This window comes from Zonotrichia albicollis, chromosome 22 (assembly GCF_047830755.1).
Source record: "Zonotrichia albicollis isolate bZonAlb1 chromosome 22, bZonAlb1.hap1, whole genome shotgun sequence".
In the NCBI taxonomy this organism is placed as follows: Eukaryota; Metazoa; Chordata; class Aves; order Passeriformes; family Passerellidae; genus Zonotrichia; species Zonotrichia albicollis.
Window position 1 is genome coordinate 11,041,173 of NC_133840.1, and position 18,703 is coordinate 11,059,875.

Here is an 18,703-nt window from a genome sequence, read left to right on the forward strand (position 1 = left end):
AAAAAAATTAATCTCTGTCTTACCAAAAAATGCAGGACAAGGTTCTAGAGAGTCATTTGGTTCTAGAGGGATGGGTTTGGTATCAGCTGAGTATTACTTTCCCTTCATTTGAAGTGATCCCTGTCCTGCCCAGTGTGGAAGCAAGGACAGCAGTGAGGTCACCCAGGGCAGGCAGTGCATGAGTCATCCCAGAGGAGGGGAAGCCATCTCGTGCAGGCAGGAGCCCCCTCTTCCCCTGGCTCTGAGTGTGGCTCCCCCTCCCCGCCGCAGGTGAAGCTGGTGCAGCACACGTACTCCTGCCTCTACGGGACCTTCCTGGGGAACAGCCCCTGCGAGCGCGAGATGCACAACATCTACAAGCGCACGTGCTCCGTGTGGTCCCTGCTGCGGGCTGGCAACAAGAACTTCCACAACCTGCTCTACATGCCCGGATCCGAGCAGGTCAGTGGAGCTCCTGACCCGTCTTTGCAGGCTTTTCCCCTGGCAGCCCCTGGGGAGGGGCTGAAGGGGTTTCCGAGGCGTCGGGCTCTGACCACGCTGTCGCAGGTGCTGCATCCCGTGTGCCACGTGCGCGCCCTGCACCTCTGGACAGCCGTGTACCTCCCGGCCTCCTCGCCACATCCTCTGGGACAGGAGGACATGGACATCTACATGCCCCCCGGATCTCAGAGCCAGGACTTCAGTGGCAGGTGTTTGGACAGGTAAGAGCTTAAAGCTTCAGGCTCAAGGTGTTGCATACCCACAGATCTTCCTGCCCTTCTTGTAGTTTCTTGTAGTTTCTCTGTTATTGTTCTCATCTTCCTTGTAGGAGCAAGAGCTCTATAGCAGTGCCCCAGCCAGTTAGAGAAAGAGTTGAGGTCCCTGCTGCACCCCAAAGGCAGGAGGCCACACTGTGGTGTTGTGCATTTCAGCTCCTGTAGCTGCACTGCCCATCTCCACCGACCGCTGGAGCTGTAATGGGGAATATTTCCCTGTCCTCATCTCAGTTTTGAGTGAAACCAGGGAAGTTTTGGGGGGTTTATTGTAAGATTTGCTTTGGTTTTGGGTTCTAGATTACCAAAGACAAGATCTATGGATGACCTGCTCTCAGCCTGTGACTCCAGCAGCCCTCTGACCCGCACATCCAGTGACCCCAACCTGAACAACCACTGTCAGGAGGTGCGGGTGGGCTTGGAGGCCCGGCATGCCAACACTGAAGGGGGTGAAGGTGCTGCAGTGACCACAGGAGAGGCACAGCCCAGGGAGGAGGAGGAGGAGAACCCTTCCCTGCAAGGCAGCAGCCATGCTGAGCACGAAGGACCGGGCAGGCAGCTGGGCAGCCAGTCTGCTCTGCCAGCCAGTAGTGTCCCTGTGGAGGTGGAAGAGGGAAATGGAACACTCATGGAGGAACTGGATGGCAGAGGTCCAGATCCTAATCCTTCTGGACAGGAAAACAGTGACAAGGTTTCCACCAGTTCTGGAAGGCATTTGGAAACCTGTCCTCAGGAACCTTTGAAGGCTGCTGGCACTGTGTCCAACAGAGGAGGCTGTCCTAAAAGAATCACCACCTGCCCAGACATTTCCAGCCAGGAGTCCCTGGCACCAGGCACCTCTTCTCAGGACATCCCAGGCCCTGCCCTGGGTATCCCATGCCCAGATGCAGACAAGGGCAGAGGTGATGCTGGCCAGAGCATGCCCTTCGAGGAGCCTGGCCAGCCGGGGAGGGTCCTGCTGGAGCAATGGCGCAAGCCCATTTCCCAGAGCCAAAGCAGCGAGTTTTCCTTCCTGGGGTGCAATTGGGACAGTTTTCAAGGCATGGTGACATCGCTCCCCAACGGGGAGCCCACCCCCAGACACCTCCTCTCCTATGGCTGCTGCAGCAAGAGGCTGAGCAGCAAACCCCTGCGAGCCCCAGGCCTGTGCCTCAGTGGGCCATGGTCTGGCAGGGAAGGTGGGAAGCCCTCCGCCTGTGCTGGCCATGTGAGCGCACATTTCGGGAAGCCCAGCCGTTTGTGGCTGCCCTGTCACCTGAAACAAGCCTCTGGTCCCAAGCACCTGCCGCCAAAATGTCCTTCTCCCGTGCCTCCTGTGTACCCGGATGACGACGGGCTGCCCTTCCCCACGGATGTGATCCAGCACCGGCTGCGGCAGATCGAGGCCAGCTACAAGCAGGAGGTGGAGCAGCTGCGCCGGCAGGTGCGGGAGCTGCAGCTGCGCCTGGACATTCGCCACTTCTGCGCCCCTCCGGCCGAGCCCCCCATGGACTACGAGGATGACTTTGTGAGTACAGGCCGCTCCCGCCCCACGCCGGGTCCCTGTACCTCTGTACACCTCCCTCTCCAACACACAGCTCTCCATACCTTTTAGGGGGGTGGGAAAGATTGTTCCTCTGTCAGTTGTGTCCCTGTCCTGGCCATGTCCTCCTCCACCCAGAGGTATCTCTGCTGCTTGAGGACCAAACTCCTACACACTCATGGATGCTTTGCCCCATGTCTGGGGGCTCGGGAGCCACCTGGGTGCCCCTCACCAGCACACAGGGTGTGTGGAGCAGGGCGTGCCCTGGAGTGTGTGCCCAGCAGCAGAGGGAATTGGTGACCTGGTCTCCTTTTGCAGACGTGTCTTAAGGAATCAGACGGCAGTGACACGGAGGATTTCTGTTCGGACCACAGTGAGGAATGTTTGTCAGAAGCAAGCTGGGAACCTGTGGATAAGAAGGAGACTGAGGTATGTGTCCCATCATGGAGCTGTGATGCAGTGGGAGGGAATGTTTTTTGCACCTGACCTGGGTGGGCACAGCTGCAGAGAGTGGCCTGGAAGTGAGGCAGTGAGCATGTCCTTGACACATCTCTGCTGCTAATGGCTCAGGTGGGGTAGGCTCACTGTGAGGTGTGGCCCAAAGCCACCCCCAGTTTGCCCAGAGCTGTCACTGGGGGGTTACAGATGGGAGCTAACTGGTGTCTGCCCTAGGTCACGCGGTGGGTCCCAGACCACATGGCCTCACACTGCTTCAACTGTGACTGTGAGTTCTGGCTGGCCAAACGGAGGCACCACTGCAGGTAAAAATGTCAGTGCTCAGTGCTCTGGGCCCATCCTCCCCTCGGCCTGGTGTCACAAAATGCCCCTCTGCCAAGTCTGTTCTCTCCAGCTCCCAGGAGAAGCTTTTAGGTCTTTCCACTACATGCCAGGCCTCATCAGTTCCCTGCAGAGTTCCATTCTACATTGTTCTTGTTTCTATTTTTCCAAGGCCTTTGATCCCTTTCTGGGACAGCAGTGAGTCCCTGTCAGCACTAGCAATTTGCTTGCACTGCTGACCACAGTATAAAAAACACATTTACAATCCTCAGTCAGGCTGGTGCTTTGCCCTGACCTGGACCAGAACTTGCTGAAGTTCTGCTGTGGTGGTCTCAGCTCTCTTCTCACTGGTTTTCTTGCTCCTTGACAGGAACTGTGGGAATGTGTTCTGTGCTACCTGCTGCCATCTGAAGCTGCCCATCCCTGATCAGCAGTTGTACGACCCTGTCCTCGTTTGTAACTCCTGTTTTGACCATATCCAAGTGTCTCGTGCCAGGGAGCTCATGAGCCAACATATGAAGAAACCCATTGCCACAGCTTCCAGCTGAATGCCAGACAAAGGACCTGTCTAAGCCCAGCCTTTTCTCTCATGGGTTTGAAGGGTGACTCTGCCTCCAGGGTAACTGTGAAGGCCTTTGGTGCAACACTTGAACACCAAGCTGGAATGCACTGTCTGCAGCAGCCTCGCTGCCGGGCTGGAGCAGAGGAGCTCAGATCAAAGTTTGCTGTGTCCCCACCCCGGAGCTGGTGGGCCCGTGTGTTGTAGCCCTGATGGCCTAGGGCTGAGAGAAGATCACAACCTCTTCCTTTTGTGGTCTGGAAAGCAACGTTTTCACACCTGTTTGCCTGTGCAAAGTCCCCCCAAAGCAATAGAAAGGCATGTTTAGAACCACCTCCCCCTCCAAAGGCAGGCTGCTGTGTGAGAAGGAAGAGGGCAAGCTCCCGATGGTCCCGTGGGCATTGGAAGGGCCTCAGCCTGGAGCAGATCTGTAGATTTTCTTCCCATGAGTGTGATTTGCGATCAGCTTGGTGAACAAGACTCACTAGCCATCACTAATTGATTTTCTCTCGGGCTCTGAAGAGAAATTCATTCCAGCTGAAAAGGGCTGAGCAGATCGTGCCCATTTTCAGGCTCCGCTGGGATCAGTGTCGCACTGGACTTTGTCCCTGCCCCCAACACCACGGGGAGATGGGAGATTGGCTTTTCACTTCTGCTCTGCCCCTTTGCTTTGTCTGCGGTTGTGCACAGTCTGGTGCTAACACAGGAATGGCACCCTGATCCTCTCCTGGCATGGAAACAGAACTCATGTTCCTGTGTTGCTCCTCCTCCCCTTTTCTGCCCTCAGCTCTTCACTTCCTACTGCTCTTTATCCTGAAAACTTGATACCTTGAGGGTATAGGCCATAATGTGTTGTTTTACCTCCTGGAATGTGCTGTCTGGTGTATGTGAGGGTTTCAGTCCAAATGCTGCTATATATTTCTGTGCACTTAATGTAACCCGAAGAAGGGAGAATGAAGCATCGATACCAAATTGGGGGTGGGGAAGGACACTGGCTGACATAGACACTACGGTCTGTGCTTTTCACTTTAGGATGTACAGCTGCAGTGAGAACCATGACGTGTGGCATTTGTTCAGTGGTGGAAACAATCTCTCTGACTTGCCCCAGTGCTACCTGAAATGCCTCTTGAATTTGACTTCTTTTTTTGTCTCCTTGTACAGTGGTCAAAGTTCAGAGTTGCCAACTTGTAAATGCCTCTCTGCTTCTTCTTTAAACTAGAGAGCAGGAATCCCAACTCATCCTAAGGACAAAGAACTGGGTTTAGAAAGGAAGAATGGTTTATAAAGTGGGCTTCAGTGGGCTTGTAATCCCTGGATCCCTTGAGGAGCATCCATCCTGCCTCCTCTGTAAGGCATCTGTGGATACTAGTCAGGAAGAAGAGTTTGAAAGTGGAGTGTTTCTTTGCAGAAATGTAGGTTTTCTTTCCAATATATTCTGCACTTCAGGAGCTGAGACTTGGTTTGTGGCAGGGAGGACCTTGGTCTGCTAACAAGGCAAAGGACTTGACTCTGTTGTGATCTCCCAGATCTTGCAGTAATGGTTTGTCATCTCCATCAGGAGGAATGAAATAAGGACCCTTTCCTGCACTTTGACTTGTCAGCCTCTGGTTTTGTGTAAGTGAAGCTCATCTTCTGAAGACCCTGTACTTAGACTGTGCTTCTTTTCCATACTGGGAACAAACAACGTGGCTCTGGGAAGAGAAGGCACCTTGCTTCAGGTTCTCCCCTGCCTTGTACCTTGCAGTCATTGCTGAACATGAAAGCGTGATCATTGGCCTGGCAGAAGGAACTTGGATTTGCTCCTGTTTTGCACATGTTGGAATGACTGCAAGTGATGAGGAAGCCAGAAACCAGGTACTGCTGGCCCTCCCATTCAGGCCATTAGTCCAAACTGCTTTTAGCTCTTGTGAGTCCCAGCGTCACAATGTGCTGGCAAAAACTCCAGTCAGTTTGATGGCATTGTGACAAACAAAATGTGCTGTACAACTCGATACAGTTGAAATAAAATCTCTATATTAGTGCTGCTGGGTTTGGCCCCTTCTTTCCTCTGTGGGGAGTTCTGCTTGCCCAGGGTGTTTCAAGCTGCTTTCCCCTTGATTAAGGTGCATTAGGGATTTAATATCCCTTCTCACAATCAGAATCACAGGTAGGGCACAGAACACCTCTGCCCTCTTCCAAACAAACCTGCAGGATGTCCTTCCCAGGATAACCAGGGCCTTCCAGCCTCTCCTGTAAGGACTCAAGGAGCTGTTTTCTTTCTAAGGAAGCATTGTTAGGCAGGATTCCCTGCTGTGAGGAAAGGCTGAGAGAGTTGGGATTGTTCACCTGGAGAAGACTCTGGGGAGACCATAGAGCCCCTCCCAGTGTCTAAAGGAGCTCCAAGAGAGGGACTTTGGACAAGAGATGGAGGGACAGGACACAGGGAATGGCTTCCCACTACCAAAGGGCAGGGATAGAGGGGATACTGGGAATTAGGAATTGTTCCCTGTGAGGGTGGGCAGGCCCTGGCACAGGGTGCCCAGAGCAGCTGGGGCTGCCCCTGGATCCCTGGCAGTGCCCAAGGCCAGGCTGGACAGGGCTGGGAGCAGCCTGGGACAGTGGGAGGTGTCCCTGCCATGGCAGAGGTGGCACTGGATGGGCTTCAAGGTCCTTCCAACCAAACCATTCTTTGATTCTATGATCCCCTCACTCCTCACTGATGTTTTCCTACCACCTGTTCCAGGTGGTCAGGGCATGGCGGTCCCACCTGTGGTGGGTGCTCTGCCACAGCAACACTGCTCAATATTAATCATGACCAGCATTTTTGCAGGAAAAGGCCATTTATTATTAACTTCCATCTTTAGCAGTCCCAATGTCACCTGGAGAGGCAGCAGAAGGCTGACTGGTGGGACCTGTTGGCTTCTTATCCCCAGCAAGGAAAACACCACAGCACAATTCCCCCATGCACAGTTAAAAGATAAATCATTATTTATAAACAGTATTTATTAAGTAACAAGCTGCTAGGACACTTGTGGCTAGTGGCACGTCAGCCTGGCCACCCCAGCGAAGAGCACTGAACTCTCCTGCTTATTAAGCATGGAGGGAAGTGTTATCACCACAGGAACATAAAGCCCTCGTTGCCAACACGTTCAACCTGAGGTAATCAATATCTGCCGAAATGGGTCTGAACCCAGCACAAACAGGGACATCAAAGCCTTCCCCATCCATGCACCAACTGCCAGGAATCCTTGGTGAATTAACAACTGGGGCTGCGTGTGATGTGCCACGCTATCTCAGCAGCCACACAACAAAATAAACACACATTTCAGCGTAGTGAGAAGCCAGGTCAGGCTGGCAAGGGCTGGGGTTACTCAGGTGTGTTAATGGATAACACTGAAATGGCCAGGGATGTGGAGGAAGAAGAGGAAGAGGAACGTGATGTGTGGCCTTGTGAACTCTATGAGTCCTGTGCAGGAGACAGTTCAAAGTGAGGGACACAGGCAGGAAGGATTTCTGAACTTTCTGAAGTGTGTGTCTGTTTTCAGTGATAGTTCACACATTTCACTCCCAAAATCTTGGGCTTCTGTGAAAGTGAACTTGGGGTGCTGCCATTTGTTTATGGGACCTCTGGTGTCTCTGTGTGTCCCTAGATAAAATAATTGTCTGTAGATGAAAGATGCTGCATGCATCCTCCAGTATGTTTAAAGTTATCATAATTTGAAACAAAAAAAAGTTGACAAAAGCAGTGCACAGCTTCAGTCTCACCAAGCTTAGGCTGCTCATGCAGCTTCAGAATCACAGAATAATTAAGATTGAAAAAAAACCCTCTGAGATCACTGAGTCCAACTGTTCTCCATCACTGCCAAGGCCAGCACTGACCCATGTCCCCAAGTGCCATATCCGCACGGTTGTTAAACCTCTCCAGGGGCGAGGACTGCACCCCTGTCCTGGGCAGCTGTGCCATGGCCGGACAGCAAATTCCATGAAGGAATTTCCCCAAAATCCACCCTGAGGCTCCTCTGGCCCAGCCTGAGGTCGTCCTCTCCTCCTGTTCCTGTTCCCTGGAGCACAGCCCGATCCCCCCGGCTGTCCCCTCCTGTCAGGAGCTGTGCAGAGCCACAAGGGCCCCCTGAGCCTCCTTTGCTCCAGGCTGAGCCCTTTCCCAGCTCCCTCAGCCGCTCCTCATGGCAGCTCCCATTTCCTGCCATATTACCTCAGCCCCACCCTCAGGGCGCTGAGCACCCCCGGGCCTCGGCCAGCGCGGGAGGGCGATGTGGCCTGAGGGGATGGCGGGGCTGTGAGGGCTGTGAGGGCATGGCGGGGCTGTGATGGCACGGCGGGGCTGTGAGGGGACGGCGGGGCTGTGAGGGCATGGCGGGGCTGTGATGGCACGGCGGGGCTGTGAGGGGACGGCGGGGCTGTGAGGGCATGGCGGGGCTGTGAGGGGATGGCAGGGCTGTGAGGGCATGGCGGGGCTGTGAGGGCTGTGAGGGCACGGCGGGGCTGTGAGGGCATGGCGGGGCTGTGAGGGGATGGCGGGGCTGTGAGGGGATGGCAGGGCTGTGAGGGCATGGCGGGGCTGTGAGGGCATGGCGGGGCTATGAGGGGACGGCGGGGCTGTGAGGGCATGGCGGGGCTATGAGGGCATGGAGGGGCTGTGCGGGCACGGCGGGGCTGTGATGGCATGGCGGGGCTATGAGGGCTGTGCGGGCACGGCGGGGCTGTGAGGGGATGGCAGGGCTGTGATGGCACGGCGGGGCTGTGATGGCATGGCGGGGCTGTGATGGCATGGCGGGGCTGTGAGGGCTGCTCGGGTCACCCGGGGAAGGGAAGGAGTTGTTCTCCATGCAGGTGCATGTGCAGGCTCCCGGGTCAGTCTGTCCGTACCCTGCAGGTCCATGTGCTGCTGTGACACCTTCACCCTGCTTCCTGCAGCACCATCCACCTTTAGGACTGGTCAGAGTATCCCAATCCTTATTTTTGGTTATTGTTTAAGAGCAGGAATTCCCATCTGATTCCTGAGGTGTTTTCTGTGGTATCTGTGGGACTTCATCTGTAATGTCAAGAAAATAGAACTAAGCATTTGAGAAAGCAAAAAACTAACCTCAATACCAAGTTAGAAAGAATTTAAGTTAAGATTTGGTATCAACATTGTTAAGATGAAGATGAGTCATTATAGACTTCAGTGCAGCCTGCTCTGCCTGATGCACTGCAGGGCAGTGGTCGAGCAAACCCTATGACAGGACCTTTTGATTTTTTGGCCTCTCTTTCTATGGGATGCAGCTTTAGGGAGCTTTGGTTCTCAGAGCTGCAGTTTCTAGAAAGGCAGAACAAGGCAAACATTGGGTTTCATGTGCAGCCAAGTTCTGACATGGTGACAGTTCCCTGTCCTGATGATTTAGGCATGGCTTTGCTGTAAATGTGAGGTAATTTGAGAGATAAAAGATATTTTTGTTTGCAAAGCATCAGTCTGTTCCAAATGTCTTGCAACATGGAACTTTCTGTTAAACATCCAGGAACAACTCATGTCAAGCAATTGTTCCTCCTAGCTTGGCATCCTGTGGTTTCTTGTTGATATGCTAAAACTAGACAATCATAATTTCCCCATCCAAAGGAAAAATATAAACAAGGGAATTCTCAGATGTCTGGTCATTCTCTGTTAATATATGGTAAAAATACTAATTGAAATAAAAATGTTTACTTTCTGCTCTTTCTGAGCAGGAAATAATCAGTCCTAAATGTTAACTCTTAATAGATTTTCAAGACCAAGTTGTATTTATTTAGTGAATTTTAATGATTTAATGTGGACTTGCAGAATGATGACTGTAAGTTGTCCATCTTGAGTTAGTTTCCATCGCAGAATCATGGAATGGTTTGGCATGGAGGGAACCTTACAGCCCATCCAGTTCCACCCCTCTGCCATGGGCAGGGACACCTTCCACTAGACCAGGTTGCTCCAAGCCCCATCTAACCTGGCCTGTCAGAGGACAGAAAGAGGTAAATGTGAGGCTATTTTTAAAAATTCATTTAGAACTCCAGGGTGAGAAAGCCTAGCTGCTGGATGAACCGTTTTGGTGTTAACTATCCTGAAATTCGTGCTTGGCATGTGACATCTCTGCAGAAAAGGCACGAATGCAGGTGTGTTTGTAGGAATTCAGCAAGCACAGGGATCCTGGGTGTTGCTGACAGTGACTGGACAAATTTGCTACAAAGTGTCACAGCTTATGAGCTAATTTAATTAAATTATCAGCAAGAAAGGAAGTTAAGAGAAAAATAAAGAGAGTATCTACAAAATGGCAAAGTTTTGGATATTTTTGTCTAAACTGAACTAGTTGAGCTGACTGGAAAAAAAGTGGACTTTGAATTTTTATTCTTGAGAAACTGCTTTGTCATAAAGTGCTGTCAGGCTCACCCAGAGGATTTGGCCATTGCTCCTCCCGAAGCTGTCCAGGAGCTGCTAGCCCTGGCGTTCTGGTGAAGCCTGGCTTTGTGATTTCAATGGGTTTTTACCACGGTGTCAGGTTTAACACACATCACTTTGTGAATGACTGCTCTGCTTTAGCGGCTCCTACACCGTGGGGTTTCCGTGCGTTTCTGAGCACTGCTGACTTGTTCCTGAGGCTGGAGGAGACTGAGTGTCCTCCGGCCACTGCAGCACACCGTGAGCTCAGGCTGGGGACACAGCCTGCTCCCGGGCCAGTGCAGCACGGGTGGTCCTGCTCCCCCTGAGCTTGTGCAGCCTCAGCTCCTCTTGCTGCCTTTCACTGCCTGGGAAAAGTCTCTCCCCAGCACCCGTTTCACTGGCTCCTGTACCCCTTGCAGCACTGTGGACTCAGGGCGCTTTTATTCCTTTCTTTCCATGCTTTTACACAACAACCTCATCCCAGAGACAGGAACATTCCCAAACTTTCCCAGATAAAGGAGTTTCCACTCCGGCTGCACTTCAGCAATGGGCTCAGCCCACCTCCACTTTTGTTCTCCAGCTCTGCACATCCTCAGGGCAGGACTCAGGTCCATCAGGTATGAAAAGAATTTCTGTACTTGCTTGTCAAAAAGAGAGTTAAAAGTGATATTTTTGCATATATTTCTGCAGAGCTCTGTCGTGTGTATATCTCAAGTGAGAATTGGATAGAAATTGGAAAGTCTAAGCAGAAGAGAAACCTTTGAAGCCAAAAGGTTCTCTGTTTGGTGTTCCTGCCCTTCCTCCAGATTTTGATCATTCCCTGGTGATTTCCAGACAGTCCCTGCTGAGGATTAAGGGCAAGGAGAAAAACATTTGTCCGCAACTAGTCACTGTTAGCCTAACATTAATATTTTTTTTAATTAAGCAAAATTAGGACAATAAAGAACTGATGACACATTGAACAGTTCTCGGTCTCATGTTTTCCCAGGTTAAGTTTTTAAAGGCAAAGATTAGTCAAAAATATTATGTAGAACAGTTCATTCTGCTAATACTTCTTTTTCTTGTCTAACTTCTTTATGTTGTATTTTTTATGCACTGAAGAGCAGAAAGCACAAAAATAATGACTTCTTGCTTTCATCCAAAATGGTTCTGCTAAAATTTTCAGTCTCACTGAAATATTTTTATTCTTCAGAAGAGAAGCTGAAACAAGTTACTAAAAACAAATTCTGTGAGGGTAGGCAGGCCCTGGCACAGGGTGCCCAGAGCAGCTGGGGCTGCCCCTGGATCCCTGGCAGTGCCCAAGGCCAGGCTGGACAGGGCTGGGAGCACCTGGGACAGTGGGAGGTGTCCCTGCCATGGCAGGGGTGGCACTGGATGGGCTTCAAGGTCCTTCCAACCCAAACCATTCTTTAATTCTGTGATTTCGTGTATCTCTTAATCTCTCAGCTCTCCTTCCTTCTCTGCAGTGTTACATACAGAATGCTGAAAGCTTTTTAATTCTTGTGTTCACATAAAAACATATTCCCTTCATCTTAAGGGCACAGCACCAAAATTAGCTTATTTGCAAAGTGATACTTCAAATATGTATTTCCTAAGTGAGGGGACTAAAAGATATATTTTCAATCTTATTCTTGACTCTTTTCATATCACTGTTGAAGTCTCAGTAAATTAATTCGAAGTAGAACTTTGTGAAAAGGTTTCTTTTTATGTGTGTTCAAACTTCTTTGTTGACTTCAGCAACAAGAAGATTTCTCTGGGTTTTTCACTGTGTGAGCAGTAAAAGAAAAGATGCCCACCTGGGTCTTTTAGAACATAATTATTTGAAGTTTAGTTCTGTTTGCTTTCTACTATTGGCAAAACCTTTGCTAGAGGTAGGGCTGGATCAGAGAAATGCAGTGAGGCTTTATTATCAGAGAATAACGAAAAATCAGTCAAGGGGCTATGTGAGAAATTGGAGTTATTGGTTGCACCTGACCTCTCAAGTCCAGTCATGCCTTCAAATGCATCAGTGGCCGAGGTTCTTTTGCCCATGATCACCTTTGTGGTGAGTGCTAACCTCAGAGCAGTCGTGGTGCTCTCATTGATACACCCCTGCTAAGATAAATAATTGTCTTTCTATGCAGGGCTTAAAATTCACATGGCCAGAATGGGATTCTTAAAATAAGAAGCAGCTGAAAACATCTGCTTTAACACAGCGTGAAGAGCACCACATTTTCCCTTGAGAAAAGCAGAATAGCTGCATTAGTAATGCACTTGCAAAACTCGTTGTAGGATTCATCTTGCCTAAGATTCATCTGAATGTGTAATAGTCAGTTGGATGTGCCTGGGCTTGCACAGAGATTGCACAGAGAGTCAGTGGAGAGAAACAGGCACCTCCCAGAGCTTGAATCACTCCAACTTTCTTAGATGGATGCCTTTGGAAGACAATTAATTTCTTTCTGATGAGCCTATTAATTCATCAAGTGTGCAGGGAGTTGACAGCTACCAGACCGCTGGGGCTGTGGCAGGAAGGCATTAATCCCACCTGGCTGTCGAAGTGCAGACAACACTGTCTCTCCCATTTTCTCTTCTTGAAGAGACTTTCTTCATTTCAGTGAAGAGATCATTTTCATTTTCATCAGTCCTTTGGTTGGTACAGAACCAGAACTTGCAGATTTTGTATCCAGACCCATTCCGAGTGTTCATTGATCAGGCAGGAACAGGCACAGCTGCATTCCCTAATTTCCTGCACAGCTTTGAGTTCTGTTAATCCCAGATGAGTAACTACCTCCCCTTAAGCATAACTTTTGGGCCTGACTTTATAAGTTCCCAGTGGAAGGATGGTCTTAAATTACTTCCTCAGTATTTCCCATGTAGTGTGTGCTTGAGTGGGATGGAGGATGCTGGAGAGGGTCTGTCTTGTGCTGAGCTGGTGATAATCCCTTTTTATGCCTGTTCCCACCCTCACTGCCTGGAAATGATCTGGACATTGCTTCAATTTCCAGCAGATCTTTGGAGAAATGAGGTAGCACGTTCTACCTCGAGGTTGGAACACATCTGATGCTGGTCATGTTGGATTTGCATTTATTATTTAGAACCATAAAAACATGGAATGTGTTGATTTGGGAGGGACCTTAAAGCTCATCCCATTCCACCCCTGTCATGAGCAGGGACACCTTCCACTATCCCAGAGTGCTGCAAGCCCTGTCCAGCCTGGCCTTGGACACCTCCATGGATAGGGCAGCCACAGCTTCTCTGAGCAGCCTGTGCCAGGGCCTGCCCACCCTCACAGCCAAGAGTTTCTTCCCAAAATCTCATCTATCCCTGCCCTCTGGCAGTGGGAAGCCATTATCCCCTCTTCTGTGACTCCAGGCCCGTGTAAATTGTCTCTCTCCCTCTTTTTTGTTTGCTCCTTCAGGCACTGGAAGGTCACAATGAGGTCACCCCAAAGCCTTCTCTTCTCCAGGCTGAACAATCCCAACTCTCCCAGCCTTTCCTCCCAGCAGAGCTGCTCCATCCCTCTGATCATCTTGGTGCCTCATCTGGACTTGCTCAAACAGGTCCATGTCCTTGCTGTGCTGGGACCCCAGGTTGGATTTCTGGGCTTTCAGGTTTCCTAAGCTTGCAGGTAGCCCTGGGACCTGTGAAAAGCCCTCAGTAGGATGTGGGCCCCTCCTGAGTGCAGGTCCCCCCCTAGGAAAAGTGCCTGGGGGTCTTGCTCAGCCTCATCACTGCACCATTGGCCTGGTGAGAGCTCTCCCCAAAAGTGCTGGGCTTAGTACAGTGCTTGGCGTGGGGCCATTCCCATCAGGCTGTTTGGATGTGGCAGCTCTGAGATGGAAGAGGGAGAGATTTTCCCAGTATTAACAGCCTCTGTGCCAGAGAGTGGAACTGGATACAGTCACTGGTAAAGCTGCAGCCTTTGTGTCTTCAGCTGAAGTGGTGATTGATTTGTTCTTTACTGGAACACTGAGAGGCACAAAGTAATATTGTCTCAAGAGGAAGGTGTCTGTAAGAATGTGGTGTTAGTGTTATCACCCTCCAGCTAGATTTCACATGCTTATTTCTATCCAATTAATCCAGTTTTTTCCAGTTTTGAGAAAGCAGAATTTAGTGAATGTCTGAATAATTCTCCAATGAACAGATCTCTGCTTTGAAGATAAGAACACTGGCCTTGGTGAGACCAAACTCCCATCCCAAAGCTCACTGTGTCTTTGGACAGTGATGCCTCAGGAGGAGGCAGGAGCACAGCAAGCAGGAACTGATGCATTCCCACAATGCCTCCAGCAGAGTGTATTTCCTCACTGGCAGGGGGCTCAGGCACTGGAAGAGGCTGCTCAGGGAGCTCTGGAGTTCCCCCCTGGAGGTGCCCAAGGAAGGCCTGGACATGACATTCTGCACTCTGGGCTGGGGAGAAGGTGGGGATTGGGTACAATTTTGACTCCATGGTCTGGGAGGGCTTTCCCAACCCAAATGATTCTGTGATTCCATGTGGGCTGAGGGAATTAATAAACCATAAGTTGTCTGTAATAGCCCTTGGTGTATTTAATTTCCAGGAGTTCGTTTGTCCCAATTGATGCAGACAGTGGCACATGCATGACTGTGCCAAGGACTTCACCTTGGGGCTGTTGTGCCCAGAGCCACCTTCCCCTGTCCCTTGAGCCTCCTGCATTCAATTGCCACTTGGCTTTGGTGTGACTGGGTCTCCATCCATGTCTGTCTCATGGCCCATGATTTCAAACACCTCTATCTCAGCTCCCTCAGTTGCATTTTCTCTGGAATGGAGATCCTGCCCTACTTTGCTGTTCTTCAGGACAGTGGTCTGTCCACCATCCATGTGCCTTCCCTGGTATGTTCTTGCTGAGGTGCAGGGTCCCTCCAGAGCTTCTGTGCGCCCAAGTACATCTCCTTTCTGACCCAAACCAAATTTGTTTGAAGGATGATCTGTTTTGTCTGGAAGAAGGAAGGAGATGTGGTTTTTTGTAATTTATCAGTAAATATTGATTTATTCCATAAAATGCCATTCATCCCTGTTACCATAGTACTCAAAGGAGATCATTGTTCCCAATCAGGTGTTTCATGACAGCTGGTGAGAGAATGGGCTGTAGCTGGTAATTTCTCCTGGGTAGGTCTGGATCAACCACAAGCTCTTAGAAAAAAGAGCTTAGAAACTTCTCTTGAATGAAGAGGGCAGGATGAGAACATGAGAGTGAAGTCTCCTGGCTCTCTTTGTTGACTCTTGCTTCAATCTTGAAGTCTTAGAAATTAATTGCCACCTTCCCCTTTGATATCTCTGCCGTCAGCAAACACTTCCTTCACTGGTTTTGACTTTTTACTTATAGCTTTTAACAGCGTATGATCTGGATTTGATGTCTAACACTTATCTCCTATTCCACAAGCACCTTTTCCCTTCAGATATTTCCTTTTTTTTTTTTCTTAGAAGATTGGGTTTTTCTGTAGTATCTGTTTGTTTTCCCATGGAATCATTCCAACAAGCTACAAGAAATTTCTCTCTCGCTATTGCTCGCTCACTTTGTCTTCACTGGAGCCCTTCAAAGGTTTCTTTTGTTGGTTTCTCAGGTTTGCTGGTACAAACACACTTTGGAGCTTGCAGTGAGAGATTCACAGATATCGTTTAGGGGTTTTGGCAGTATCCAGAATTGTGTTCTGTTCACAGGTCACAGAATGTTCTCAAAGATGCCCAGATTTCATCATAAAGCTGCTCAGAATTAGCTTTTGGGTAATGTGAGTCATTCCCACATTTGCTGCTTTGGAATGATGGCCACCAGCTCTTTCTGTGTTGTTCAGCTCCCTGGTTTGTTGCTCCAAACAGCACAAAAATACAGCAACATCCTATTAAAAAGGGAGAGACTTTAAATAGGCAGAGATATTAAAAACCTTCTTGGTAATCATAGCAATGATCTCGTGTAAAATCACATGTAAGTGTCAGGCATTGCAAGTTAATTATCTGAGCTCTTTGCCATCCTAAGTTATACCTGTTACATTTACTGATTATCAACAATGGACTAAATTTGATTTCATCAAGGACTTCTCTCTTGCTCAGAACAACTGCAGAGTATAAAGACTGTCTGCCCTGCAAATAATGCCTTTGCCTTTAAATTATCTCTATGTATCTCCAAGTAATACCTGCAGAAAAGTGCCTCATCTACAAAGTTGATTTTTAGAATAAAATCAGTGTTTCATTTCATTGTGAATTCCCATTCCTATGTGAATCCACTTTCTGTGGCTTGCTGTGATGATAAAGTCAAGCAGCTAAATCAAAAGGCTGATAGTAAAACACTAAAGACTGTGGACTGTGGTTATGGAGTTTCTATATGTGTGTAGATCAATTTTCCAATTTCATTTTTATTAGAATATATGTAAAATAAATACTATATATATATATATATATATATATATATATATATACAGACAATAAATAGAATATATAACATATATTAGAATAAATGTTTTTGAAGACAAAGAAATCAGTCTTCAAATCACTTGGGTAAGAACACATTTCTGGAATTTATTTTACTGTGTGACTTTTGAAATGTTAATCAAAGTCAGCCATAGCACTCTGCAAAGTGAGCACACTTTTAGGAGTCTGGTGGCTGTGTTCAGATCCCTGAGCCCCCATGGGGTTGTGGAGCCCCAGCCCTGTCAGTGACTGTGCTGGTTCTGCAGCTCCCCTGCCATGGCAGCAGCACCTTCAGGGAGCCCAGGGAGCAGGGGAGACAGGGGAGGCTGCAGGAGAGACCTGGAGGCTTCTGCACTTCCAGAATAGAGGCTATAAATTTGAAAATGGATCCGCTTGAGAAAAGGGAAAGCATTGTGGGTTACAAATATCTATTTCAAAGAAGCCCTGAACATGAAACAGCAGTTCTGTAATTCAAGTGAGGTTCCAGGGCAGCAGCATAGTGGGTGTCCTCATCAGTGCAGTGGTTTATTCTTCAAAAGTTTTTTGCTTGACTTCACCAGAATTTATCTTAGTTAACGAGTCTATGTTTATCTTTGAAGAATGTCCTTGCCTGGACAAAAAGAGATTCTTTATTATTATGAAAAGACTGGTAAATAGCTCCACTTTTTTTTCCAGACAGCTTTTTGCAGCCCTGAGTTTCACTTGATGAATGAGAAAAATTATGGTGACTTTTGGAATCAGCCCCACCTCCAAGGTGCCTTATTAAAGAGAACAACAGGACTTACTCTAAATGCCTTATATCATTCCAAGTAAGGAAAGTGCTCCTTACTTGGAGGGCCTGGCTTATCAGATATCAAAAGATCTGAAGTGAAAATGCAAGGGCTTCCTTTTCTACTACAGCATAAAGCTTATCCTTTCTTTTCCCCTCACAAAGGACAAGCAAAGCAAGTTATGCTTATGTGTGTTGAAAAAGGCTTGACCTACCCAAGCTTGATCATCCAGTTTCCTGCCTTGCAAATATCAACCTTTGTCTTTTATTCATGATTACTTTTTAAAATATAAGCTTATCCAAGTTTATCCAACCATATCCAACTTGGCCAGGGTATGGCTAGGATAATGTGTTGGTGTAAGGATGGGAATAGCCAGCAGCCAGTCAAGCCATTGATATTCCAATATTTATTTTTCACCCAGTCCACCTTTGTCCTCTCACTTTCATCATGAGCTTCTTTTTCATCCAGGACTAAGGATCAGAATGGTGGGAGTCACAATCACAGATTACAAACCTCAGAATGGATGTTTGAGATAGAAAATTATTCCAAAGCTTTTGGTTCAGTCATGGCAGTCCCTGAAAAGGGCTGGTTGTCAATGAAACTCCCATCTTCCCTTTCACCACTTTGGCTAAATTTGACCATTTTTACTCTTGAGCTCAAGTGAATAGCAAACCATCAGTCTTTTGAGTCCTGACTTCTGAGTCCTGACTTCTCCATCTTTTGTCCCTTTTCATTGTTTTACTGCTGCCCCTGTCTCTTCTTGTCTGTGCTAGCTAGAGAAACTGAAAGAATTTCAATTGCACTTGGAGCACTTTTTCAGTTTGAGATGCATGTGAGATCCTGTATTGCATCCCAGAAGATGACCTGTCCTACTGCAGGTGTGAGCTGAGGGCCCTCAGAAGAGGCAGAAGAAGTCGCAGTGCAGATGGGTTTGGTTTTGGCAGGATGAGCTCATCCATCCCTGGACAGCTGAATTGGGAGCCAGATCTGACCTAAAATCCTGCTGCTTCAGACAATAATCAGCCAATGAAGCAAAAGAGAAACACTTTGTGGTTTAAAAAATACCGCTGAAAAAAAATTAAATGAAAGGAACTACATTTAAACCCAGACCTCAAAAATATAAAAGTGGTTTTCCTTTAATGGAAGGACTTTGCTTAACTTCACCCCTAAACTTCTCCAATTCCAGCTTTTCTCTTCCCCTCCCTTTCCCCCCTCCACAGGTGATGGCTGTCTGCAGGCTGGCTCATCTGCATGGGTCACAGCAGGACTCGACTTCCCTCGTAGGTGATCCTGTGGCCTCCTGTTTTCATTAATTCATCCATGGAATTAGCTTTTTATTAACCATTACCTCAGCCAGAAAGTCTGAGGATAATCAGGCACTAAGGACTAATCCTTCATCCCTAAATCTCTTCCAAAATAAACCTGTATCTTAAGTATACCTGAGTTTCTCTTTATCATATTTATATGATTCATCTTTGTCAAAAGGAATTATCTTTCCAGTGTCCTTTAACTCTGATTTATCTCCAGAAGAAGGAGCAGGA

At 48.5% G+C, this 18,703-nt stretch overlaps 1 protein-coding gene across 4 annotated transcripts in view; it reads left to right on the forward strand.

Moving 5' to 3' along the window:
• Nucleotides 1-5,633, forward strand: part of MTMR4 (myotubularin related protein 4) — a 57,025-nt gene extending 51,392 nt beyond the window's left edge. For all 4 annotated transcript variants that reach the window (XM_074557280.1, XM_074557281.1, XM_074557282.1 and 1 more), the window contains 6 exons: nt 271-441; nt 547-701; nt 1,053-2,259; nt 2,593-2,703; nt 2,947-3,035; nt 3,422-5,633. In XM_074557280.1, coding sequence (XP_074413381.1) covers nt 271-441; nt 547-701; nt 1,053-2,259; nt 2,593-2,703; nt 2,947-3,035; nt 3,422-3,599 — 1,911 coding nt within the window. In that variant the 3' untranslated portion in view covers nt 3,600-5,633. The remainder of the gene's footprint in view (nt 1-270; nt 442-546; nt 702-1,052; nt 2,260-2,592; nt 2,704-2,946; nt 3,036-3,421) is intronic.
• Nucleotides 5,634-18,703: the final 13,070 nt, after the last annotated feature.